A 26,442-nucleotide genomic window follows, 5' to 3' on the forward strand; every position below is an offset into this window, starting at 1 on the left:
ACTTGAAGTTTTACAAGGAGAAGTGGCCAGTCCTGCATCGGTGTGTGCCGGGAGGAAGGGGGAGAATAAGCGCATCCATCAGGACAGGCTGGGACCTGACCGGCTGAGCAGAGGCTCTGAGGAGAAGGACCTGGGCCTGGGCACTACGAGCCAGTAGAGTATGGACACTATGAACAAGGCCAAGCTGCATTAGGAGGAACGTGGGCCACCCAGACAACCTGAGTTCTCGTCCCCCTCAGCTCAGCACCGGTGTGGCCCCACACACATGGCTGTGTCCCAGTGTGTTGCTCCCCATTTCTGAGAAGTAGTGGTGGACTAGAGAGTGTCGAGTGGAGGTCTGCCAAGGTGGGGTTGGGGACCTAGTGCACACGACCTGTGTGGGGTGGCTGAGGGACCTGGAGTTCTTCACCCCAGCACTGGGGGGGCTCCAAGCAGTATAGCAGTAGCCTGAGAGTGCTTGAAGGCTGCTTTCAGAGATGACGGACCTTTTCTTTCTCGTAAGGTACAGCATGAGAAAGAAATAACGACGCAACCTTCATCTGGGGAGGTCCAGACTGCACAGGAAGAAAAAGAAATGTCACTCCAAGGGCAGTGCTGTGCTGTAACAAGTCACCCAGAGGGAGACGGGATCAGCCCGAGGCTTTGTGTTTCAAGGAGCAGCCAGGGAGGATGGAGAGATATCAGTAAAGGAAGGAAGATGCTGAGGTGAGAGCAAGGTGTGGTAGCAGGGTGGGTGTCTACAGCCTGCAGAGAAAGAGGTACAGGTGTGGGACACTGCAGGACAGCCTGTGGTGGAGCTGACAGAGGGATGAAGAAAGTCTGAAATGCACCAACAGAGATGAGCTCTTTCTGCCCTCGGCTACGGCTGCTGTCTCTGCCACTGATGCCTATGAGGAAGCACTTTATCCTGACACCATTAGCGTCTCATTGCCTCCCCTTCCCCGCCCAAGAGCCTGGGAGCTCTTGTTCCACAGTCCTGCCGTTGGCATTGAGCATCCCCACATCACACTGCCCCAGGAAGAGCCCGGAGTTACTTCTGAGGGACAGGATCTCCCTTCCCAGGGGCTGGGGGTCGCGGCTTGGTCCTTTGCCTGAATGTAACCCAGCCAGGCTTACTCCAAATCTATTCCGCCTTTACATTCCCTTTGCCTCTCTGCCACCAGTTGACTGCTCTAACCAGCCACTGTGGAGGCTTTGTCGGTAATGGTCCTCAGTGGGACCCATTAATGCTCCAGGAAACTTTGGGTTTTGAATCTGACTTCGACTTCATCTTCCTCTCAGGGTCTGAGTTTCATGGACTCAGTACCAAACCCACCAGAGGGGTCATTAAAACGCCTCGGGCCGGTCCTCTGCTGCGGAGCTGGGCTGGGCTCCTGGGACGGCGGGAGCTCATGGCAAGCGGGCAGCGCTGCAGAGAGACAGCCCTGCCCAGGAGCAGCTCCTCTGCCAAGCGCAGCAGGGCTGAGGGCACGGCCTGCAGGCACCCAGGGGAGATGTGTGAGGCCGGCAGAGCTTAAAGGCAGCCTGTGGTGGGAGAATACTGAGAGCTCACTGGGAGAAATCCTCACAGCCTTTGCCACAGTCTCTGGCTGCAGGGCAATGAATCTGCAGCTGCTGGAGGGATCTCCAGAAGCAGGAACAACCCACAGCCTACGGGATCTGCAAGTACAACTCTCACAGTTTCTCTAGCGTAGAGGAGAAGGACAACGTGTGGAACAGGGCTTCCCTGCTGCGCCATCAGAGGGACAGGGCATGATGTGTCTCTGCTGCAGTATAATGTGGAGAGGCTTCCTGGATCAGTCTCCTAAAGCTGGCACGGCCCATGTCTCATGTGATCTGTCAGGAAGGCTCTCAAGGCTGCGTTGGTGTTGAGGATGTGCTCGAGAGCAGGGCGCCCCTACCACATCATCAAAGGTACAGGGCATGTCGGCTGCCTTCTCCCAGGGACGGCTGCAGGGCTGTGAAGGTGGGTGTGCATCCAGGGGTGCTCAGGACCGTCCTTGAGAGCAGGGTCCCCGTGTCCCAGGGAACTGTGTGCTGGGCCAGGGACTCTGCTGCCTGCCCGGGTCAGCTCTCAGCCTGCCCAGGGAGCTCCCCATGGCCCTGTGGGGAGAAGCTATGGAGGGAATGAGTGACTCCACCCAGGGCATGGCAGGGTCCTTCTGAAGTCGGGTGGGTGCTGTGTGGGTCAGGTTTCCAGCTCCAGATCACCCCCAGGACATTTGCTAATGGTCTTTTTGAAGAAGGACTACAAGGCAGCATTTACCTGAGAGAAAAAAAGTTGTAATTTTCCACTCTTGGTGGGATGGATGGGTAGTGGGAGATAGGAATTTCTTTTCCTGTTTAGGATGGCACCTCCCTGCCATCCCCTCAAGTGGGGATACCTTCCCCGGAGACATTTCGTGGTCTCCTCTCCCACACAGTAGAGTTCCCCACCCCTTAATATGCTGGTGACTTAGTCTTGAGTTGCCTTTCCAGCAGCCCAACCACCAAAGAGGAGAAATGCTCGAGTGTCTGACTGTGTCTCCCTGTCCTGACTCTCTTGGCAGAACTTTGGCATGTTCCCCTCTTGCCTCTGCTGCCGTTGTTCTTTCCCTTCTTTTTGCTGTGGTGAGGGGTGAGGATTCAGGTGCAGCTCAGACGCTGATGCTGCATGTCCTGTCACGCGGGTGTATCCATGGAGGAACAGCATCCAAATCCACTTATTTTTGGGGCTCTGGGGACGGCAGTGCGAGGGACTGAGAGTAAGACGACCCTCCCATCAGGATACCCCATCTTTAGGGTAGTTGACTCTCTCCCTGGAGCGTCCTGCTTGGCTGCACGCTGCCCTCCAGAAGGGCACAGCTCTCCCGTGGCATCTCTGTGTTGTCTAGGAGCCCCACAGAGTAGACATGTCAGTGCCAAGGCCACGTAAATCCAGCTGGAGGGCTGAAGGTAGGCAGCCGCAATGAGCCCTCTGTGTCCCTGGCTGGGAGGGGAGAGCCGAGATCCTCCTCGGGTCCAAAGAGATGGCATGAAGGGTTGGGAGACCTGCGCTTGTAAATGGTCTCCCTCTGCTCTCAGCAGTGTCCAGTTTCTTCTCATGGGAATGTCTGCTTGGGATTGTCCTCCAGCTGAGAGAGGTACCAGCACAGGGCAGCTGAGAGCAATTCCGATGGACAAACTCGCTGTCCTCACTCTGCACGGAGGGACGGTCCCCTTGGCTCTTAGGACCCACGAGGTTTCACTTGCAGCACAACAGAAATGACAGGGATTTCTGCCTTGAAAACACCCCTCGGCTGTGGTGGGAAAAGAGAACAGCAACAAAAAGGTGCCCTCAGCTCTGCTCTGCAGTCGGGTGAATTTGGGATGACAATGCTGAAAAGCCCTTTGATGCCACAAGCGGATTTAATCTGAGATCACCCCGTGTTCCTTTTTACCCATGGCTGTAGGGCAGGACTGCATCCTGCAGAGCTCTCAGCTCCCTGCTGGACTGTCAGCCAGCACCAACCAGAGTGTACAGAAAGGACCTTCCAAAGGTCTTCCTGAAAGGGGAGACGCAGTTGGGTGGGGCTCTAAGAGCAATAGAATACTTTTATTTGAAAGAAGTCTGCTCTAATTTCTCACTTTTTTTTTTTTTTTTTCTTCCATAGACAGGTCCCAGTGCCCAGAGGCACCAAATGTCCAACAGCAGCTCCATCACCCAGTTCCTCCTCCTGGCATTCGCAGACACGCGGGAGCTGCAGCTCTTGCACTTCTGGCTCTTCCTGGGCATCTACCTGGCTGCCCTCCTGGGCAACGGCCTCATCATCACCGCCGTAGCCTGGGACCATCACCCCCATGTACTTCTTCCTCCTCCACCTCTCTGTTCTTGACCTGGGCTCCATCTCCACCACTCTCCCCAAATCCATGGCCAATTCCCTCTGGGATACAAGGACCATTTCCTCCTCAGGATGTGCTTCCCAGCTTTTTTTCTTTTTCTTTTTTATGTCAGCTGAGTATTTTCTTCTCACCGTCATGGCCTACGACCGCTACGTGGCCATCTGCAAACCCCTGCACTACGGCACCCTCCTGGGCAGCAGAGCTTGTGTCCACATGGCAGCAGCTGCCTGGGGCAGTGGCTTTCTCACTGCTCTGCTGCACACGGCCAATACATTTTCACTGCCCCTCTGCCAGGGCAATGCTATTTACCAGTTCTTCTGTGAAATCCCCCAGATCCTCAAGCTCTCCTGCTCACACTCCTACCTCAGGGAAGTTGGGCTTCTTGTGGTCAGTGTCTGTTTGGGCTTTGGGTGTTTTGTTTTCATCGTGGTGTCCTACGTGCAGATCTTCAGGGCCGTGCTGAGGATCCCCTCTGAGCAGGGACGGCACAAAGCCTTTTCCACGTGCCTCCCTCACCTGGCCGTGGTCTCCCTGCTTGTCAGCACTGCAGTGTTTGCCTACCTGAAGCCCCCCTTCCTCTCCTCCCCATCCCTGGATCTGGTGACAGCAGTTCTGTACTCCGTGGTGCCTCCAGCAGTGAACCCCTTCATCTCCAGCATGAGGAACCAGCAGCTCAAGGATGCAGTGTGGAAACTGATAACTGGATGCTTTCAGAAGCATTAAACTGCTTGTCGTCTTCTGCAAATCACTCCTAATGGAACTCATTGCAGGTTGGTTTTGGTTGTGAGTTTGGGGTATTTTTGCTTTGTTTTCTATATTATAATATTGTCCACAGAGAAACATCATTATTTGTGCCATTTCCAGTTATGTATTTATCCACCTTCTGTGTGACCCAGAGACTGTGTAAAGGAGGAGCCACCCTCCCTCTCTGTTTTAACAAAATAGAGGACCTTCCAATGAATTGTTTGTCTGAGATCCTTCCTTTGAGACCTTCTCTAGAGCTGCAGGGGCAGATCCTGCGTGCAGCGCTGGAGGGGAAAAGGTCCCGGCACCGGAGCGCTGTCAAGGAGCACCAGCGCTTGGTCTTCCCAGAGCTGCTCCCTTTCCACTTCAGCGCTCTCCTTCTTAGCTCCTCTCTTGGTATAAGGCTTGAGTGCTCTTGAAGCTTGGTGACAGTTTTGTGGTGTGGTGGTCCTGTGGCTGCAGGCAGGGACAGGGAATGAGCACTTCTGTGACAGAGCTGGCCTCCAAAACAGCATTTCCATCATAACGAGGGGATCGCGTCAGGGCAGTGCCTGAAGGCTCAGGTCTTGTCCCAAAATGCCTCTCAAGCACACGGCCAGTAACGTGCCCAGGAGAAGGAACATCAGTGAAGAGCAAACGTGAGTGAGTGCGCAGAGTGGGAGCACACAGCAGTGTCCTTGCACAGCCAGGCTCCTGGGAGGGACATGAAGGTCTGGGGGGTGCTGGGATAAACCTGAGTGAGCACAAATGCCATCAGCTGTTCCTAGAGGTGCCTTGAAGGCCTGTGGGACAGTGTCTGGAGGTCAGTGCACGTAGAGAGTGTCCCGGTTGGAGGTAAAACAGAACTGATTTTCTTTTCAGTTAAGCCTCTTGTAACTCTCTGAAGCTGCGTATGTTGCATATGCAATATGAACTGTTGCATATTCCTTTTGGTTATGCCCTGGTCTCGTGTCAGTTTTATCTTGCAGGCGGTGGGCATCTAGGTACCTAGGGCATCTAATACCCTTTTGGTATTTATCTGTTGCTATTAAGCAGCAGGTTGTTGGACCTTGTAGTTTTCCTTGTATACTCTTGTATACTTTCCTTGTATACCCAGTAGTTTTCCTTGTATACTCTGTATTTATCCACCGCTTTCTGCTTGCAACTTGTTTTCTGCAGGCCGCTGATAAATATCTTCTTTAGACCCTTCTTGACGTCTGTAGATGGCTCTGGTCCTTTCCAGCAACGTTAACCCAGTTACGGTTATTCAGTGATAACAACGTGTCAGTACCGATTCCTTTCGTGGTGGGAAATACATTGCTGGGCTTGCACGGATTGTGCTGTTCAGTATTTAATCCTTGTAATCGCTGGGTTACACCTCAGGCCTCTGAATACGTGTGTCTTGCTGTCCTGGTTCCGGTGGGGATAGGGTTAACTTTTCCTGGTATTCCATGCCATGTGAGCCACGCCCACCCTGAGCTGCCGGGGGAGGGGGCAGGAAGTTGCTGCTTAAAAGCGGGCTGGGGCGGCCCGGGTCCGGCCGGCGAGCCGGCGAGCGGCGAGGGGAGCGGCGGTTCCGTAATCGCGTTTGTATATTCCCCTATCCGTGTTGTTGTTGTTGTTGTTTGCCTGTTCCCTTTGCTGTTCTATTAAACTGCCTTTGTCTCAACCCAAGAGTCTTGCCTTTTCTTACGATTCTTCCTGTGTTTGGAAGGCACGAGCGAGCGGCACGTGGTTCTTTGTTGCCGTCTGAGGCTAAACCACGGCAGTCCTTTTTGGCGCCCAACGTGGGGCTCGAAGGGTTGAGATAACGACAGAATCCAACTAGAACGTGGAAAAAACGGTTTTGGGTTTTTTTTTTGTATGCATTTATTTTATTAGGTAAGTAGTCACTGGTCATCATGTTGCTTGGTTTGTTCTCATGGCTGTGTTACATAAATTCCTATATGGCTTATGTACTCCCTGCGATGCTGTTTACCATGTCTGGAACAGGGATGAGGATTATCATTCTGCTGTCCTGTGCGATATCTGTTTATGATATGATAACATCACTGTTCAGACGGCTATTTTGGGGTGTTTATGCGGTTTTGCTGTCCTGTCCGTACATTGGACACCGTCTCTCAGAATTTGTTAATAATTTCCCCAGCCCTTCTGCCTCCCTTTTCTCCTTCGGGTCAGGTATGACAGCTTTTGAGAATTTTGAATATCCTTGGGATACTCAAACTAGCGTGTTCGTAGTGCTATGTCTCCTGAATACGTTCCAGGTCTTGTTTAGGGTTAAGCGACTATTTAAGACTACCACCCGGAGATCTGCTCCGAGGCTGGATAGTCAGGGGTGGCATGGCATGTGGGAGAGCATGGGCAGGTACCTAGAGAACTACTCACCTCCAATGGTCTGGGACTTCACCCCTGAACAATTACAGGACCCTGATAAAGTGGTAGAATATTTGAAGGGAAAATGCTGTGGCTATTCTAGAGAGGCACAACTCACCGCGCTGTGCTGGGCCCTGGCCAGTATCTACCAGGCACTGCTCAGAATTATGCAGCACCCTCAAGGGGAAGAGATGGAAACCAGACCTGCGGCGGCCCCTGCGGCTGCTGCAGCCCCTGCTGCAGCCCCTGCTGCAGCCCCTGCGGCGGCCCCTGCGGCTGCTGCAATCCTTGCGACGGACACTGCGGCTACTGCAATCCTTGCGACAGACACTGCGGCTACTGCAACCCCCGTGGTAGCCACTGCCACTGAACCAGGGAACCAACCCATGCCAGTATCAGTTGCCCCCATACAGAAGAAGAAGTACACAAAGAAATCAGTTCGCTTAGTAAGAGATGATGATGAACCAGGGCCATCACGAGAGCAGGAGGAAGAGGCAGAACCAGAGATAATTACTCAATCCCTATCCTTGAGTGAGCTGCGGGATATGCGAAAAGATTTTAGCCGACTTTCAGGCGAGCACATTGTCACCTGGCTGCTCCGGTGCTGGGATAAGGGGGCCAGTAGCCTGGAATTAGAGGGTAGGGAGGCCAGGCAGCTGGGATCCCTGTCTAGGGAAGGCGGCATTGACAAGGCGATCGGGAAAAAGACCCAAGCCCTCAGCCTCTGGAAACGACTCCTGTTAGGCGTGAGGGAGAGGTACCCCTTCAGCGAGGATGTTGTATGTCAGCCAAGCAAGTGGACTACCATGGAAAGAGGTATCCAGTACCTGAGAGAATTAGCCGTGCGGGAGATGATTTATTATGACTTGGACAATGCAGACTTACCCACAGACCCTGATGAGGTGCGATGCACAAGGCCCATGTGGCGGAAGTTTGTACGGAGCGCACCATCGTCATATGCCAACTCCCTGGCAGTAATGGAATGGAAAGGTGAAGAGGGACCAACGGTGGATGAGGTAGCTGGCCGGCTCCGGCGATATGAAGAAAGTCTCTCTTCCCCCCTTGTCTCAGCTGTGGAGAAACTGTCGCGGAAGGTCCAGCAACTTGAAGAGAATATGTCCTACTCCCCACCTGCACGGGCCAGCATCTCAGCTATTAGAAGCAGGTATTTCCCCACTCAAGAGAGAGAGTACAGAGGGTACACACCACGAGGCACCCTGTGGTTCTACCTGCGGGACCACGGAGAGGACATGAGGAAGTGGGACGGACAACCTACTTCGATCCTGCGGACACGGGTACAGGAGTTGCAAGGAAGGACAACCACAAAAGGGGATCCCTCCAGGAAAAGTGCCGCCCCAGTTTCCAGTGGGCCGTTCCCCAGACAAAGCAGAAGGCTTGATCTTGCTTCTGATCCTCTTGAAGGAACTTCCAAGTCATTTGTGCAAGAAGTGAGTAATGGATACTATGACCAGTATTAGGGGGGCCCTGCCTCCGGCCAGGTGGAGGAAAGGGATAACCGGGTTTATTGGACGGTGTGGATTCGATGGCCTGGCACATCAGACCCACAGGAGTATAAGGCTCTAGTGGACACGGGTGCGCAGTGTACTTTAATACCATCAAGCTATAGAGGGGCAGAACCCATTTGTATTTCTGGGGTGACAGGGGGATCCCAAGAGTTGACTGTACTGGAGGCAGAAGTGAGCCTAACTGGGAATGAGTGGCAAAAGCATCCCATTGTGACTGGCCCAGAGGCTCCATGCATCCTTGGTATAGATTACCTCAGGAGAGGGTATTTTAAGGACCCAAAAGGGTACCGCTGGGCCTTTGGCATAGCTGCTTTGGAGACAGAGGAAGTTAAACAGTTGTCTGCCTTGCCTGGTCTCTCAGAGGATTCTTCGGTTGTGGGGTTGTTGAGGGTCAAAGAACAACAGGTGCCGATTGCTACCACAACGGTGCATCGGCGGCAGTATCGCACTAACCGAGACTCTCTGATTCCCATCCATGAGCTGATTCGTCAACTAGAGGTTCAAGGAGTGATCAGCAAGACTCGCTCACCCTTTAACAGTCCCATATGGCCGGTGCGAAAATCTAATGGAGAGTGGAGGCTAACTGTAGACTATCGTGGTCTGAATGAAGTCACGCCACCGCTGAGTGCTGCTGTGCCGGACATGCTAGAACTCCAGTACGAACTGGAGTCCAAGGCAGCCAAGTGGTATGCCACGATTGATATAGCGAATGCATTCTTCTCAATCCCTTTGGCAGCAGAGTGCAGGCCACAGTTTGCTTTCACTTGGAGGGACATCCAATACACCTGGAATCGACTGCCCCAGGGGTGGAAACACAGCCCCACCATTTGCCATGGACTGATCCAGACTGCACTGGAACAGGGTGAAGCTCCAGAACATCTGCAGTACATTGATGACATCATTGTATGGGGAAACACAGCAGAAGAAGTTTTTGAGAAAGGGAGTAAAATAGTCCAAATCCTTCTGAACGCTGGTTTTGCTATAAAGCGAAGTAAGGTCAAGGGACCTGCGCAGGAGATCCAGTTTTTAGGAATAAAATGGCAAGATGGACGCCGTCAGATTCCAATGGATGTGATCAACAAAATAGCAGCTATGTCTCCACCAACTAGTAAAAAGGAAACACAGGCTTTCTTAGGTATTGTGGGTTTTTGGAGAATGCATATCCCAGATTACAGTCAAATTGTAAGCCCTCTGTATCAAGTAACCCGGAAGAAGAATGATTTTAAATGGGGTCCTGAGCAACGACAAGCTTTTGAACAAATCAAACAGGAAATAGTCCATGCAGTGGCCCTGGGGCCAGTCCGGGCAGGACAAGATGTTAAAAATGTGCTCTACACTGCAGCCGGGGAGAACGGCCCTACCTGGAGCCTCTGGCAGAAAGCACCAGGGGAGACTCGAGGTCGACCCCTAGGGTTTTGGAGTCGTGGATACAGAGGATCCGAAGCCCGCTACACTCCAACAGAAAAAGAGATATTGGCAGCATATGAAGGGGTTCGAGCTGCTTCGGAAGTGGTTGGTACAGAAGCACAGCTCCTCTTAGCACCTCGACTGCCGGTGCTGGGTTGGATGTTCAAAGAAAGGGTCCCCACCACACATCATGCAACCGATGCTACATGGAGTAAGTGGATTGCACTGATCACGCAGCGAACTCGAATGGGAAACCCCAGTCGCCCGGGAATTCTGGAAGTGATCATGGACTGGCCAGAAGGCAAGGATTTCGGAATGTCACCAGAGGAGGAGGTGACGCGTGCAGAAGAGGCCCCACCATATAATAAACTGCCAGAAAATGAGAAGAAATATGCCCTGTTCACTGATGGGTCCTGCCGTATTGTGGGAAAGCATCGAAAGTGGAAGGCTGCTGTGTGGAGTCCTACACGACGGGTTGCAGAAGCCAGTGAGGGACAGGGTGAATCGAGCCAGTTTGCAGAGGTGAAGGCTATTCAGCTGGCTTTGGACATTGCTGAGCGAGAAAAATGGCCAGTACTTTATCTCTACACTGACTCATGGATGGTGGCAAATGCTCTGTGGGGATGGTTACAGCAGTGGAAGCAGGGCAACTGGCAGCGCAGAGGCAAACCCATCTGGGCTGCTGACCTATGGCAAGATATTGCTGCCCGGATAGAGAATCTGGTTGTGAAAGTACGCCATGTAGATGCCCACGTACCAAAGAATCGGGCCACGGAGGAACATCAGAACAACCAGCAGGTGGATCGGGCCGCTAGGATTGAAGTGGCTCAGGTGGATCTGGACTGGCAACATAAGGGTGAACTATTCATAGCTCGGTGGGCCCATGACTCCTCAGGCCATCAAGGGAGAGATGCGACATATAGATGGGCTCGTGACCGAGGGGTGGACTTGACCATGGACACTATTGCACAGGTCATCCATGAATGTGAGACATGCGCTGCGATCAAACAAGCCAAGCGTTTGAAGCCTCTTTGGTATGGAGGGCGATGGCTGAAATACAAATATGGGGAGGCCTGGCAGATTGATTATATCACGCTGCCACAAACCCGTCAAGGCAAGCGCTATGTGCTCACAATGGTGGAAGCAACCACTGGATGGCTGGAAACATACCCTGTGCCCCATGCCACTGCCCGGAACACTATCCTGGGCCTTGAAAAGCAAGTCCTGTGGCGACATGGTACCCCAGAGAGAATTGAGTCGGACAATGGGACTCATTTCCGAAACAGCCTCATAGACACCTGGGCCAAAGAGCATGGTATCGAGTGGGTGTATCACATCCCCTATCACGCCCCAGCCTCTGGGAAGATAGAACGATACAATGGACTGTTAAAAACTACACTGAGAGCAATGGGTGGTGGGACTTTCAAACACTGGGATACGCATTTAGCAAAAGCTACCTGGCTAGTTAACACCAGGGGATCTAACAATCGGGCTGGCCCTGCCCAATCAAAACTTCCACGTACTGTAGAAGGGGATAAAGTCCCCGTAGTGCACATGAAGAATATGCTAGGGAAGACAGTCTGGGTTAGTCCTGCCTCAGGCAAAGGCAAACCCATCCGTGGGATTGCTTTTGCCCAAGGACCTGGGTGCACTTGGTGGGTGATGCGGAAGGATGGGGAAGTCCAATGTGTACCTCATGGAGATCTGATTTTGGGCGAGAATAGCCAATGAATCAGATTGTGTGCTGTTAATTGCTAAGTAACACTGTCACTGTATGTCCTCATTGCTATCAGTTGTACTACAAGTAAGGCACAGGGATGATGGGATAAGAACTGATCTCAGCAGCCGGCGCCCAGCAGTTTCCTCAAGATCTACATCTTCAGCCTACAGACTGCGTGCATGAGCCACACCAGGTGCACCAGTCACAAGCTCCGAAAAATACAGCATGCAACAGACCAGCACCACCCAGCATCTCACCTGCCCTGAGAGACTGTTCTAACAGATGGAGCCCAAAGCCGTGGATTAAAAGAACTCAACGGACACTTTGGAGGGATGACCCATAAACTAAGGGCATTTTATGTGTGTGTATATATATATATATATAACAGGGGAAAGTGGTGGCAATTCATTGGAACCTGCTGGGCATGGCATAGATGGTATGGAATAAGGGGTGGATAATGTCCTGGTTCCGGTGGGGATAGGGTTAACTTTTCCTGGTATTCCATGCCATGTGAGCCACGCCCACCCTGAGCTGCCGGGGGAGGGGGCAGGAAGTTGCTGCTTAAAAGCGGGCTGGGGCGGCCCGGGTCCGGCCGGCGAGCCGGCGAGCGGCGAGGGGAGCGGCGGTTCCGTAATCGCGTTTGTATATTCCCCTATCCGTGTTGTTGTTGTTGTTGTTGTTTGCCTGTTCCCTTTGCTGTTCTGTTAAACTGCCTTTGTCTCAACCCAAGAGTCTTGCCTTTTCTTACGATTCTTCCTGTGTTTGGAAGGCACGAGCGAGCGGCACGTGGTTCTTTGTTGCCGTCTGAGGCTAAACCACGGCACTTGCTCAAACCGATGGTGAAATGAGTTCCAAGCGCAGATCGAGCTTTTTTTTTTTTAATCTTTTGTACTGTGTAGCAAGTAACTGTGCCTCAGAGGCACCTGAGAACTGACAAACTGGTTATTTAATCTTCCCAATGCTCTGACCTACATCACAGTGGGCTGATGGCCTTCAGTGAAATGGGCTTTAGAGTGTCCTTGTTCTTTACCTTGGATCATGGAAGGGTCACGTTTTGGGGCAGCAAACCTGTCCTGCTACATCCAGTCTTTAACAGGATGAGAATTTTTTGTCAATTTGAAAGCGTATATGCTATAGCCAGGATCATCAAAGCAATGTTACGAACAGTAGGAGGCAGCACTGGAGCATTTCAGAATTACGTTCTTTGTAAGTAATCCCGGAACTGAAAAAAACCAACCACTTTATGCTCCAGATCTAGCAACTGACACGGGATTATCCAACAGATAACTAGTCCAAGAAGGCAGCTAGATAAAGTCATAGGGAGATCTGAAAACAAAAGGGAGTCAGACTGCCATCCGCGCGTGCCGTCTGTAAGCAGTATGTGGGTCGCACTCCTAGAAATCGCATAAATGTACATTTCTGAACAGAAATGAAAACGACAATATTCCTACAATACACCAAAACCAGGTACCAGTGCGGAAGCGCACACTTCTATATACAATTCAAACAAGCTTTAACGTAAAGTGTTCTGTACAAGATTGAGAATCACAGAACAGTTCGGGCTGGAAGGGACCTTAAAGACCATTCAGTGCCACCCCCCTGCCCTGGGCAGGGACACCTCTGCTGCGTGAAAAGGGACAAAGCGGTTTTGGCAGAAGATAACCCCCCTTGCGTTCTGACACTCCTCACCCAGGTGGGAGGCCGGGTGCGGCTGGGTTTAAATTCTGAGTGATGCCCAATTCGCCACGATCAGTCCAGTCGCGTTTAATATGTATTAAACTGTTACGGTTTGGATACGCTAACAGTGGACTGCACCTTCAGTCTAGTCGTGCTCCTGAACTAGCACGGCCTCTCTCGAGTCTTTGGTCTCTGCAACCTTGTATACGGAACCGCAGATGTCGCATTCTTCACATGCCAGCTGTGGCTGTATTCTACCTCAGAAGCCTTTTGATTTTATAACTTTCCTTAATGTCTAAACAATGCTATATTTAGGCCATTTTAGTAATTATTCAACAATCTGCCGCCACCTCCCCGCACTCGCTTTCTCACCCCCCTTCCGGAGCCAAACTGCTCAAAACTCATCCCTCAGATGGCATTAAAAAAATCACTCAGCGCTGCAACAGCCACCTCTGGTTCTTTTTTGAAAAGGAAACAGCCCCCAGGTTTTGTTGGTTAAAAACTCCCTGTCCTCCCAGCTGGTAGGGCTGCCGCTGACTCCGGCCTTCCTGGGAGGCCCGTCTTCGTTTTCGGAAGGCAGCCGCTTTCCCTTGGGAATCCTTAAGGGCTAGATAAAAACGTTACTTTGAGGTTTCTTTGGAAAAATACGAGCCTTGAGAAGCCAAAGGAGAACGTTCCCACCCGCCTTCTGCTCTGGGGAAAGGAGCTGATGGAGGCCCAGACCTGAGCATTGGTCCTTTCCAGAGAAAAACAGAACCAAAATACAGACTTTTATTTTTTCCCCTCTACTGGACATGAAGATTCAGCAAAAATTAAATGAAGCCATGAAAATGTGGTGGCCCAGAAACAACAACAACAAAAAAAAAAATCAGCCTTTTTTATACCGTCGGTAGAGACAAGACGCCTTTCTTTCCATTTCCTCCCTTCAACTGATCAAACTCTCCACGTTCCCTCCCAAACGCCACGTTAATTTATGTAAATGAGCACCAGTTAATAAAATAAAAATGCAACGGGTGCTTGAAATAGGACCGAGACGCCTCACGGCCACCCAACACCTTTAACCACCCTGATTCTGCTGCCCCGGAACCAGCGCAACGAGTTTTAAAGCCTTTAATGATCGCGCAAAAAGCTGGAGCGGGACAAGAACTTGAAAACTCACCAACCAAATTTAAGAAGTAAACGAAAATCCACACACGAAAACTAACCTTATCTCTACCAAAAGGGTGCTGCAGTCCAGATCTTAAACGCTGCGCACCACCAGCAGGGAAAAACGTTGTTAAATAGGATGACCCTTTTGGGGCCATTTCCCCCATTCCGTCTCTTTTTAGAGCGGGGGCGACCGCGTCTTCTTGAATCCTCAAAGCCCAGCCGCTGCCCGGATGCGGAGAAAAAGCTGGGCGTTTTTAAGAAAAATGGTAAAAACTGGCCTCGTGGTTGGTTTGGTGTCAGTTCCCAGGTGTTATGGGAGGAGGTCAGCGGAATGCGGGGGCTTTTGAGGCTTCGCCACCCTTTAGAAGAGCCCCCGGGGCCCTTTTAAACATCAGCTTTGGGGCGATGGAATCTCATGTGGGTGTTTCTCCCCTGGATCTTCTCAAACACCCTGAAAGTTAGAAAAGAAAGGCAGTTTTAAGTCTTTGGCGGTTTTTGTAAATTTGTGAGACCAAGCTCCGTTATTCCTCCCTTTGGGAACTCTTATGCTTTGCTGCGTGGTACGACAGAGTTTCCGACGTCGGTGGTTCAACAGGACAGATCGTGGGCGATTAAAATATTAGAATTAATTGGGCCATCGCTTAAAATGAGGCTGAACTGAAACGCGAGGCATTTTGCTCGGCGTGAGCGAGTGGAGCGGGGAAGCCTCAGGCCCCAAATCCTCAAGGAACTTGAGGGGTTTTTGGTCAAAAAGGAGAAGCGCCGGGATTCTTGCGCAAGGGAGGGCCACCGGTCTGAACCTCAGGGCTCGGTGGAGGGTCTCCCCGACTCCGAAAACACACATTTTTGGGGGTTGAAAGTCAATGAAAACCACCAAGCGGCCCTGGGGCAAGGGGAGTCCTCCAGCTACCCTCCCCCGCTGCCCCCACGGCTGCTTTTTGAGCCCCAAAACAGCCGCTTTTGAGAAGAAAAAGGAAGAGCTGACCTTCCACACTCGCCGTAGGGTCCCGGATCTCCGGCGCTGCCGTCCCAGCACCAGGAAGCGCCGGCATTGATGGAGGAGCTGCCGTTGTCGTGGGGCTTCTCTTCCTGACTCACCACCTTTGGATTTTCCTTTGGGATGACGCGCCGCCTCTTCTTTGCACTGCAAAGGGCCTGTAAATCAGGTAAAAAATAGCTTGAAACAGCTGCGGGCGGCAAAGGAATCGGATTTTCTGCGCCAGAGGTACCTCGTCTTCAGCCTTTTCCTCCTCCTCCGGGTGTCTCGGGCGCTTCTTCTGTGTCAGGCGAGGCCGAGTGCAGCCAAAACGGGTTTTTTTCTTCCAGGTGTAATAATATTCGATGCACTGAGACACGCTTTTAGTCTGGATCTGCCGGGAGGAAAACCAGGAGCCATTTAATAAGGGAAACGCGGCAGTAAAATACCCAAGGGGCAGATCGACCAGGAGTCTCTCCTGCGCTTCTCGCAACGCAACGTCCGGGGGAGCTCGGACAGAAAAGAAACCGTCACCTGCTGAAAAACGCCATCAAGAAGCGATTTCAGGGCAGAATTCTCCGTTTCACAACAAAAACTGTCGCTATTCTTTTAACATCTCTGCTATTTTCTCCCAGAGAGATTAAATAGACATTGCAGGGAAGATGCCCAGACAGACGCAGTATGGCCTGGCCGGAAGGAAGGAAGGCACAAGCAAAGACGTGGGAGTAAACTCTTTATTGCAACGCAAGCGGGTGAGGTCTGTGTCTGCTGCCCAGGGGCTCTACACCTCGCTTGCCGCACACCTCCTCAGGTCATGGGCCACAAGCCTTCCCGCGAACCCCCTCCTTTCTGAGGCGGGCGGCTGGGGCTCGCCTCCGACAGGCTTTACACGCAGTGATCTGCGCCGGGCTCCTGTCTGGGCAGGGGGCTTGGGACCTGCTGGAGGGACGGGCTGTCGGGACCACTGCGCGCCCATGGAGGGGAGGGCGTCCTTAGCGGGACAGCACGGCTTTCCCTCTCGTGGTGCGCGTGGTTTTTGTGACACGCCTTCCAAAACTCAGTTCGGGGGACAGGGCAGGCCCACATTGACAGAACCGCTCCGACGCAGAGTCGACCGTGCAACGTGACCTGGTCCTCACACTCAAAGTGCTGGCTAAAGGTGTCTCAGAGTCAGCATCGCTACTGACCCTCCCGGCCAGCTTGGCACCTTCCCGTCCCCACTCGTATTGGGAGAAGATGTGGCCTTCCTCCAGATCTGCTTTCGCTCTTCTGCGTCGCCCTGATTTCAGGGAGCTCTTGGGTGGGGGTGGGCAAGCTGGTCTTCGAGGCTGCAGCAGCCGCTCGCCCAGGCAAGAAGTGTTGATGGCTCCCGGTCGTTTGGGGGCATCCTTCAACTTGGTCATGTGTTGCCGAAGCCTTTCCTGAGGAGGAGACACCAGGTTGTGGCTCGCTGTTGCCTGGACAAGCGCTCGCAGCCCTGCGTGCTGAGGCTTCCCGCGGGCGCAGGCCAGGGCTCTGCTTCAGCCGTGCGACGAGGGCAGAAGAGAAGGGCTTCCCTCGGCACTCTGCGTGGCTGCACGTCGCCTTCCTGCCCGTGCCCACCCCAGCACCCTGCGCCGGCTCATCTCCGAGCCCCGCAGTCCTTTCCCCGCCACACCGCCCGGCCCAAAATGGCAGATCGAACACTGAGGGTGATGAAATTCTATTCTTTAAAAAAGCAGTTCAACTTCCTCCCGTTAATTTTCCACCCCTTTATCTCCATTTTTTTTTTTCTCCACTTTTCCGCTTTCCCGCCGCCCCCCCCAATAACCGCGGTTGGGTGGTTTTATACCGAAAAGGGTCACCATCGGGTGTTTTTGCGGGGAGCGATGGCGCACAGCAAGGAAGGAGCAGCAGGTCAAGGGAAAGGGAATCCTTGAGCGCTTGTTAGTTAACAGAAGTTCTCGTTATTTTCTTTCAGAGAGAAACAATTTGGATTGGAGTTGGGATGCGAAGGACTTGGAGGCCAGAAAATGCACCCCAGTCCCTCGCTGGTGCCCAGAAACCAACGCCGGAGGACGCAGGAGATGGAAAGCGTCCCTCCAAAGCCGAGATGCCTTCAGGGGGACGTCGCGGTGGCTCTGCCGGCTGATTGCCTTCTCGGTACCGTCCACGAGAAGGAATTTTCCAGCAGGGAAGGAGGTGGGTGGCAATGTTAGTGATTTTTTTGAGTGTATTTAGAGAAAACTCCCTTGCTGGAATGGCTTCTGTGAGCCACTGGTCAGCAGTTCAGCAGCTCAGCTAATCCCCCCAATTCTATTCGACTAAGACGGCAGGAATGGGCTTGGTGGTAATGAACGCTAATGGTAACGGAGTTGGTAAAGGTTCCAGGGGCCTGTTGGTGGAATTTGTGGGAAACAGGTAACCTGTTAATCCCTTTGGAGTTGCGATTTAAGTTCCTCCTAAAGCCGCGACCTGATTAGATTGTGCGAGTTTGGGGTAAAAACTGAAGGTAAGCATTAAAAACGCACAGTTCAAAAGACTGGAGGATGGCGAGGAAGACTAAAGGCTGGTCTTGTCGGAATGATTTTTCTCTCGGGCGTTTTTTTTTTCCTGCCTTCCAGGCAGAATTGCAAGGGGGTTTGGGTGTTTTGGCTGATGAAAGAGTAAAATGGGCGCCCAGCCGTGGGAAGAAGAGCAAAGTGTGGGAAAAGGGGGAACGAGGGAAGTGCCGTTGAGGAGTGGGCGTGTGGTTGGTGCAAGGCCCCGTGTGAGCAGACCCTGGCAGTTGCCATTGAGCTTCTGCCGGTGGCTCGGCCAGTCCTCAAGGGCGGGTTTTTTGAGGCCAAGTTGGCCAGAAATGTGCAGAAATGCCCGGCCGAGCGCTGTCACGGAGCGTTGCCGGCCTCCCGCGTTCTACACAACATTCCGAAGCACTTGGTGCTCGGCGGTGGTGGCTCTTGCAGCTCGCTGCTCTTCTCAGAGGGAACGTGACCACTTGGGAGAGGTTTTGAGGAGGAAGAAACCCCCAATTTTCTTGCCCGATGGGGCCCAAGAGGACTCAGGAGGCAGAACGGTACCGTGGTGGTGCTGGAGAAGTTGTTAGAGGAGAGCGATTAGCGCTTTCCTGGGAAATAGGGGCCGTCTTTCTTACAGCTCCTCCCGTATGCGCGCGTTTCTCCTGCCGGAGCTGTTCCCCGCTCGCCTTCCTCACCTCCTCTTCCTCACGCTTTCAGGCGCATCAACATTGGAAGCCAATTCCAAGCGGAGCTTCCAGACCTCCAGGACCCATCCCGTTTGGAAGAGGAGGAGGAGGGAGCGTCGTTAGTGTGGAAGCCCTGGGGCGACGTGGAAACCAACCCGGAGACGCAGGAGAAAGGTGTTTGGCTTTTTTTTTTCCTACCTCTTTTCTTCCACTTTGACCCCAGCCAGGGATAGGAGGGGTTGAAAATGCCACCTTTTTGGGCGTGTCTCCCTCCTTTTCTTGCCCACCTTCCCGTTGGAGGGAAGGAGATGGCTGGGTTTTGGTGGGAGAGTGACTAAAGACTAACGGGCGACGCTCTCGGCAGCGTCTTGCATGAAAAAGGGGCGTTTGGAGCCCTCCCAGCTCATGTGCGGCGCCCTCGGGAGAGGGGAGGTTTCTCTCTGAGCCTTTAAACAGAGCTATTTGGGGTACCGGACTTCTTTCTCTGCCTTTTCCTCGTCTGCGGTCTCTGCTGCGCTCGTCCTGTTTTCCCTCCCTCTCCTATGGCCCCTTTTCTGGAGGAAAACTTGACTTTTTGTGGGTTTTTGTTGCGTTTGTAGTTAGAAACCTGCTCCATTTGGCGTCTCCCAAGGGCGGGCCGGGGGGCCGGGTCAACGCGGAGCTGGCTCTGCATTGCCTGCACGAGGCTCAAGGCGACGTGCTGGTAAGAAGCGGCAATTTCTAATGAAGAACGGACTTTGTTCCTGGTTCGAGCTGGGAGTCGCTCCGAGTTTTGTATTGCGCGGGCGGGAGTCTCTTTGCCGAAGGCGCAGGAGGTTCTTGGGTGCTGCCTGACACGGCGTTAAAGTCTCGTGGGCTTCCCGAGCCCTCTCCAGGTGCATCATTAAGAATTTGTTGTGATTCTGGGACGATTTGGAGAATAGAATTACTCCTGAATGAAGGGATATTGGCTAAAACCCGAGGTGTGCCCTCGATGAGCTCCGAGCGGGTCTGCTTTGCTCCCTCTTCTTCGAAGAAGGGATTTAACACCCCTGGGCTGGGCGTCTGCTGGGGCGTCGCCAGGAGGAGGGAGAATTCCCCTTTTGGCTCCTCCTCCGGAGGAATTTAACTCTTTTTTCCCTATGAAATGTGGCAGGAGGCGGTGGAGATGCTCCGTGCTGGGCCGCCTCGGAGACCCGAGTCCCATCCCCTGGCTGATTATCATTACACAGGTGAAGGAGGAGAACAGCTCCCGCCGTTCCTTTTGCTCTGATTGAATTGAGGCTTCCAAATGTTCCTTTGGGGTGGGGAAAAGAGTAGTTCTAATCCCTTTCCGGGGCTTTTGGAGGCGGGGGGTGCCTATTGTAATAGTTTGGCTGTCGCTGGTTAATTCCTAGGCTCCGATACTTGGACACCGGTGGAGGAGCAATTGTTTAAAGAGGCTTTTTACATGCATAAGAAGAATTTTCGCCTCATACAGAAGCAGGTAAAGCCGTTAGAGGGAGGCGCAGCTCGTTAGTGTTGGCAATTTCAACCCAGAAAGTCGTATGTTGAGTTGCGTGTTGGAATGCTGTTCTTAGGACCCTTCTTCATGCTAAAAAACCACCGGTACGAGACAAGTTTTTGCCCTCATGTGTGATGGCAAGGGACTATTTAATCTCTCTGGGAGAAAATAGCAGAGATGTTAAAAGAATAACGACAGTTTTTGTTGTGAAATGGAGAATTCTGCCCTGAAATCGCTTCTTGATGGCGTTTTTCAGCAGGTGACGGTTTCTTTTCTGTCCGAGCTCCCCTGGACGTTGCGTTGCGAGAAGCGCAGGAGAGACTCCTGGTCAATCTGCCCCTTGGGTATTTTACTGCCGCATTTCCCTTATTAAGTGGCTCCTGGTTTTCCTCCCGGCAGATCCAGACTAAAAGCGTGTCTCAGTGTGTTGAATATTATTATACCTGGAAAAAGAAAACCCGTTTTGGCTGCACTCGGCCTCGCCTGACACAGAAGAAGCGCCCGAGACGCCCGGAGGAGGAGGACAAGGCTGAGGACGAGGTAGAAAAGCTGCTGGGGGAGGGATTTTTGTGCCAGCTTCCGCTCCTCCATGAAGCCATCTGGGAAAACATTCCTTAAAAACCAGCGGATTTGGTTCACAGAAATATTTGTAACTTTGTGGTGGTAGAAACGGGGTGACGGTGTCGCTTCGGTGCTTCGGAATTCCATGTTTTCAACCCATTGGGATAGATTTTTGTGGCGGAAGGCGCTGTTCTGCTAAAAATAAAGAAATAATACGGGTTTTCCTTCAAGGTCTGGTCCTCCCAGAGGAATTAAAGTGGGTTTTTTTGACTATTTAGTGTTCAGAGTCCACCCGGGCGGGGTTGGGCTGATAAAATGCGGTACCTCCGGCACAGAAAATCCGATTCCTTTGCCGCCCGGAGCTGTTTCAAGCTATTTTTTACCTGATTTACAGGCCCTTTGCAGTGCAAAGAAGAGGCGGCGCGTCATCCCAAAGGAAAATCCAAAGGTGGGGAGTCAGGAAGAGAAGCCCCGCGACAACGGCAGCTCCTCCATCAATGCTGGCACTTCCTGGTGCTGGGACGGCAGTGCCGGAGATCCGGGATTTTTCCCCTGCGGCGAGTGTGGAAGGTCAGCTCTTCCTTTTTCTTCTCAAAAGCGGCTGTTTTGTGGCTCAAAAAGCAGCCGTGGGGGCAGCGGGGGAGGGCAGCTGGAGGATTCCCCTTGCCCTGGGGCCGCTTGGCGGTTTTCATTGACTTTCAACCCCCAAAAATGTGTGTTTTCGGAGTCGGGGAGACCCTCCACCAAGCCCTGAGGTTCAGACCGGTGGCCCTCCCTTGCGCAAGAATCCCGGCGCTTCTCCTTTTTGACCAAAAAACCCTCATGTTCCATGAGGATTTGCAGCCTGAGGCTTCCCCGCTCCGCTCGCTCGCTCCGAGCAAAATGCCTCGCGTTTCAGTTCAGCCTCATTCTAAGCGATGGCCCAATTAATTCTAATATTTTAATCGCCCACGATCTGTCTTGTTGAACCACCGACGTCGGAAACTCTGTCGTACCACGCAGCAAAGCATAAGAGTTCCCAAAAGGAGGAATAACGGAGCTTGGTCTCACAAATTTACAAAAACCGCCAAAGACTTAAAACTGCCTTTCTTTTCTAACTTTCAGGGTGTTTGAGAAGATCCAGGGGAGAAACGCCCACATGAGATTCCATCGCCCCAAAGCTGATGTTTAAAAGGGCCCCGGGAGCTCTTCTAAAGGGTGGCGAAGCCTCAAAAGCCCCCGCATTCCGCTGACCTCCTCCCATAACACCTGGGAACTGACACCAAACCAACCACGAGGCCAGTTTTTACCATTTTTCTTAAAAACGCCCAGCTTTTTCTCCGCATCCGGGCAGCGGCTGGGCTTTGAGGATTCAAGAAGATGCGGTCGCCCCCGCTCTAAAAAGAGAGGGAATGGGGGAAATGGCCCCAAAAGGGTCATCCTATTTAACAACGTGTTTCCCTGCTGGTGGTGCGCAGCGTTTAAGATCTGGACTGCAGCGCCCTTGTGGTAGAGATAAGGTTAGTTTTCGTGTGTGGATTTTCGTTTACTTCTTAAATTTGGTTGGTGAGTTTTCAAGTTCTTGTCCCGCTCCAGCTTTTTGCGCGATCATTAAAGGCTTTAAAACTCTTTGCGCTGGTTCCGGGGCAGCAGAATCGGGGTGGTTAAAGGTGTTGGGTGGCCGTGAGGCGTCTCGGTCCTATTTCAAGCACCCGTTGCGTGTTTATTTTATTAATTGGTGCTTATTTGCATAAATTAACGTGGCGTTTGGGAGGGAACGTGGAGAGTTTGATTAGTTGAAGGGAGGAAATGGAAAGAAAGGCATCTTGTCTCTACCGACGGTATAAAAAAGGCTGATTTTTTCTTTTGTATTGTTTCTGGGCCACCACATTTTCATGGCTTTGTTTAATTTTTGCTGAATCTTCGTGTCCAGTAGAGGGGGGAAAAAAAAAAAAATCTCTATTTTGGTTCTGTTTTTCTCTGGAAAGGACCAATGCTCAGGTCTGGGCCTCCATCAGCTCCTTTCCCCAGAGCAGAAGGCGGGTGGCAACGTTCTCCTTTGGCTTCTCAAGGCTCGTATTTTTCCAAAGAAACCTCACAGTTGTTGGGGGATACGGCGGGTCCGTAGACCCCTTGACAGAAGAGACAGAGATTGCAGTGTACCCATAAGAAGGCCGCGAGTTGTGTCATGTAAGGACAATGGAAGAAAAAGGAGAAAGAAGAAGATTGCTTCAGAGAACAAGGAGGAACTAGGCTGTGAGAAAGCCGGATTTTGAGCAATGTGAACAGGATTTCAATAACCAGTCGCATTGTAGCTACGAGCGCATGTGCTATGTAACCGAACCAAATGAAAGCGTAGAAAGAACGCGTGAACGGAGCGTGAACAAAAGGTTAGCTATATAAGAAAGCCAAGTTCACAATAAAGAGAGAGCTTAACTTAACTCTTCAAGGAGAGTCTTGTCGTTTGTCCGTCCCGACTGAAACGACAAGTGTACATCTCAAAACTGTTGCAAGGTTCCCCTTGGGCCGAGGGTTTGGTCTGTGTCCTTAGCAGGAGTATCAACGCTAGCGTGCTTCAGATCCCAAGTCAGAGAAAACAAGGGTCTGGGACTGGTGAAAATATCGTTGGTGGGACAGAATTTGGAACGTCGTCCCTTGGCTCAATAAGACCCAAGGGATTTCCAACAACTAGGAGAGACTCTGACAGCTGGCTGTATGAGAAGGAATATGACACGACCCGGAAAGCAGGAGCCGGGGTCTCCCTCCAGCTGTGCCAGCGCAAACGGCCTTGGGCTGCGCTGGAAGGGACCTGCCCAGGCCCTGGGAATTCCCGATGCTGCAGCCGTGGGCAAGGGCTGCTCACCTGCCCCCGCGCTGCCCGGCCTCCGAGGGTCCCAGCGTCGTCAGAGCCCACGCAGAGGGCATGGCCCGTCCCAGCAGAGCTGGGTGCTCTCGAGGAGCTGCCTTGGCTCAGGTGCCACCAGCAGGAAAGGCTCCAGCCCTGCCCACAGACTGCCATGACCCTCTTGGTGTCAGCGGGAGCTGTCGATTGCTTTTCGGAGTTGTAGCCGGGTTTGCTGTGGGGCTTTGCCTTTGGGTCTATGTTATGGCTGCTCACCTCCAAACCCGTAAGAGCTGTTGTACGATGAGAGCGTAAGGAATGGAGGAGGGTGAGGGGTGGGCGGCTCAAAGGCCTGCAGGGCGCTGCCTGGAGCCTGGGCTGGCACTTGCACGTGAGGACGGGCTGGGTTTTTCCTTGGCATTTCCATCCGTCCAGACCTCTTTGGGAAGGACGGGCACCACTTGCCCCCGCGTCCCACAGACAGCCTGCAATGCCCTGGGCAAACCCAACTGCTTAAAGAGCCGACAAACGGGCTTCCACCAGCTGCTGTGAGCATTCCTGCCCTGGCAATAACCCACCAGGACTGTCAAGGGCTGTCGTAACTCCATCTGCTGCCGTGGCAGAGATGGGCAATGCTCTTCCTGCCGTAGAGCTGGAGGGGGCACAAGCATCCCGGGTAGCCCTGCCACACACCATGGTCTCAACTGGTGTGCTGGTCACTGGCGAAAGGTCCCTGGGCACTGGTGAGCACCGCGTGCTGTACAGATGCAGAGCGAGAGCAGAGACCAGCCAGGGATGGCCATGAGATGTGAGGTGAACATCAGCTCCTGCAGGAAATAGCTGGAGAAGAACGTTCCGGAGGGGTGTGTGTGACTGCCAGGGAGGAGGGGATGGTTAGGAAGAGCCGCTGAAGACAGGGATGAAGTGTAATGTGTTGGGATTCTTAACTTTGGGGGGCACGTATGTATGTATAAAGCTGCCCCCCGCTTTAAGGGGGCTCGTCCCCATCGCCACTGCGCAGTTGTCACTGGGGCTCCCGTTGCCATGGCCCGTGTTCCATCTGCAACTGCCAGTGCCCGGCGACGGGCACAACTCAGCCCTGCTCACCTACTGCCCACGCAGCCCTTCTGCCCTGCTCCTGGTGCCTCGGACCCAGAACCCAGCCCTTCCCCTGTGCACTTCTCCCGACACCTCATTCCTCGTCTGTGTGCTGCCATCTCGGTGGCATCATGAAAGCCCAGGGAAAGAAGACGCTTGCGCTGGCAGAGGTATGGCCCCACTCCCCGGAGGGGGGCACCCCGCAGTGGTGGGGGGGCCGGCAGCTTGGCTCGCCCTCTCCCCCCACCCCTGCAAGGCCAGGGGCTGGCAGAAGCCCTTCTGGGCTGCTCATGCCCTGCTGGGGTGCAGCATCCCTGCGCGGGGGGACACGTCCCCACACACAGCCCAGGCTGCCCCGGGCTGGTGCCGCAGGGATGCTCGGCGGGAGCAGGCGGGTGCTGGCCGGAGCCTGAGCCGGTGCCTGCGCTGCCCCTTTCCAGGCTGGAGCCGTGGGAGCTGAGCCCTGCCAGCGGAGCAGCGCCGAGCCCAAAGGCCGCCTGCACCGAGTAAGGAGCTTCTGGGTGCCCAGGGAGGCGCAGGGACGGGGTCTGTGCAGGGGAGGCCTTGGCCGGGCTGTGTGCTCAGGGCCCCATGGGGCAGGGAGCAGGGCCGCTCACCCCTGCCCTCTCTGTTCTGCCAGATCCAGAAAACCATGCGAAACACCAAAATGATGAAGATACAGAAGTACAGGAGCCTCCAGCTGCAGGCACTGGGGCGTCAGTGCTGGTGGGTGCTGGTGGCCAAGGAGCTGCCCAGGTCCAGCCAGTTCCTGCTGGGAATGTGCCCATGGTTCTGCTGGGCTGGGCAGGGCAGGACCAATGCACTTTTCTGCTTGCTTCTTGTCTTAGGATGTTAGAACTTGCACTGGAGGCTGCGGACGAGGCTGCCAGGAATATAAACATAGAAGAAGAAATGGAGGTTGACAAGAAGGAGGAAGTGGAAGAGATGGAGGTGGATGTGGAGGAGGAGGAGGTGATGGATGTGGACCCGCCATCAGGAGGACAGGCACGTGCTCCCCATGCACTGCCCGCAGGGAGGGAGGGTCTCCTGCCACCGGGATGGGGCTGGGGCTGGGGCTGGGCTGGGTGGTCCCCGCTGCAGGGACACGGCGCCCGCTGCCCTCCTGCTGGCGGCACAACGGCCCCCAGCGCGCTGCCCTGAGCCCCCCTCCGCTTTGGGCCGGGAGCGGTTTCTTAGGGCCGGGACAGGCAAGTGTAAGCCCGAGCCCAGGCGGGGCTCAGCGCTGGCGGCAGAGTCCCGCTGTCCCCAGCGTGTCCCAGGGCTGTGGCCATCGAATGCCCGTCAGGGCGAAGCCCGACACGAAGCAGCTGCTGCCGCTGAGCCGGCTCGGGAAGCCCCAGCTCTGCTCGGCGAGGCGCTGCTCGTTAGCCAAACGGCCGTGCCGCTGGCTTTTCTTCCAGGGGCAGCAGACCAGTGGGAGTTCCAGACAACGTTCCGGAGCTACGAAGAGGAAGAGATGTATATAGTTATTATATTTCTACAGTTGTGTTTCTATAGTGTTTATATAGTTGTATGTATATAGTTGTATTTATAGTTGCGTTTTGAAGTTACTGGTGTTTTTGTCAGTAGTTGTAGGTAGTTGTGTTGTTGTTAATAAAGAGTTGTGTTCCTGTTTTTCACACCCAAGCTCTGTGTGCATTTCTTGGGAGCCGCGGCGTTTGCAGAGTTGTGGTTCCAGTGTGTCGGGGATGGCGGGGCTGGGGGCGGCTGGGGGTGGTGGCACGGCCGCCCCGGGGGCAGGGGGTCCCTGTGCACAGCCGGGGCCCCAGGTGGAGGGGGCAGCGCAGGCTGCGGGGGGGAGGCTGCGGGGGGCTTTGGGGAGAGGGAGCTGGTGCAGGGGTGCGGTGGGGCCCGTGGGCGCA

At 53.5% G+C, this 26,442-nt stretch overlaps 1 protein-coding gene across 1 annotated transcript; it reads left to right on the forward strand.

Annotated features, from left to right (window-relative positions):
- Nucleotides 1-3,819: 3,819 nt before the first annotated feature.
- On the forward strand, nt 3,820-4,584 carry LOC128916745 (olfactory receptor 14C36-like). The gene has a single exon (XM_054218763.1). It carries the CDS (start codon nt 3,820-3,822, stop codon nt 4,582-4,584), a length of 765 nt encoding a protein of 254 aa, XP_054074738.1.
- The last annotated feature ends 21,858 nt before the right edge of the window (nt 4,585-26,442 follow it).

Source organism: Rissa tridactyla, chromosome 12 (genome assembly GCF_028500815.1).
Source record: "Rissa tridactyla isolate bRisTri1 chromosome 12, bRisTri1.patW.cur.20221130, whole genome shotgun sequence".
In the NCBI taxonomy this organism is placed as follows: Eukaryota; Metazoa; Chordata; class Aves; order Charadriiformes; family Laridae; genus Rissa; species Rissa tridactyla.

Coding starts and splice junctions, on each gene's coding strand:
- LOC128916745 (XM_054218763.1), top strand. CDS start 3,820: ATGTACTTCTTCCTCCTCCACCTCTCTGTTCTTGACCTGGGCTCCATC.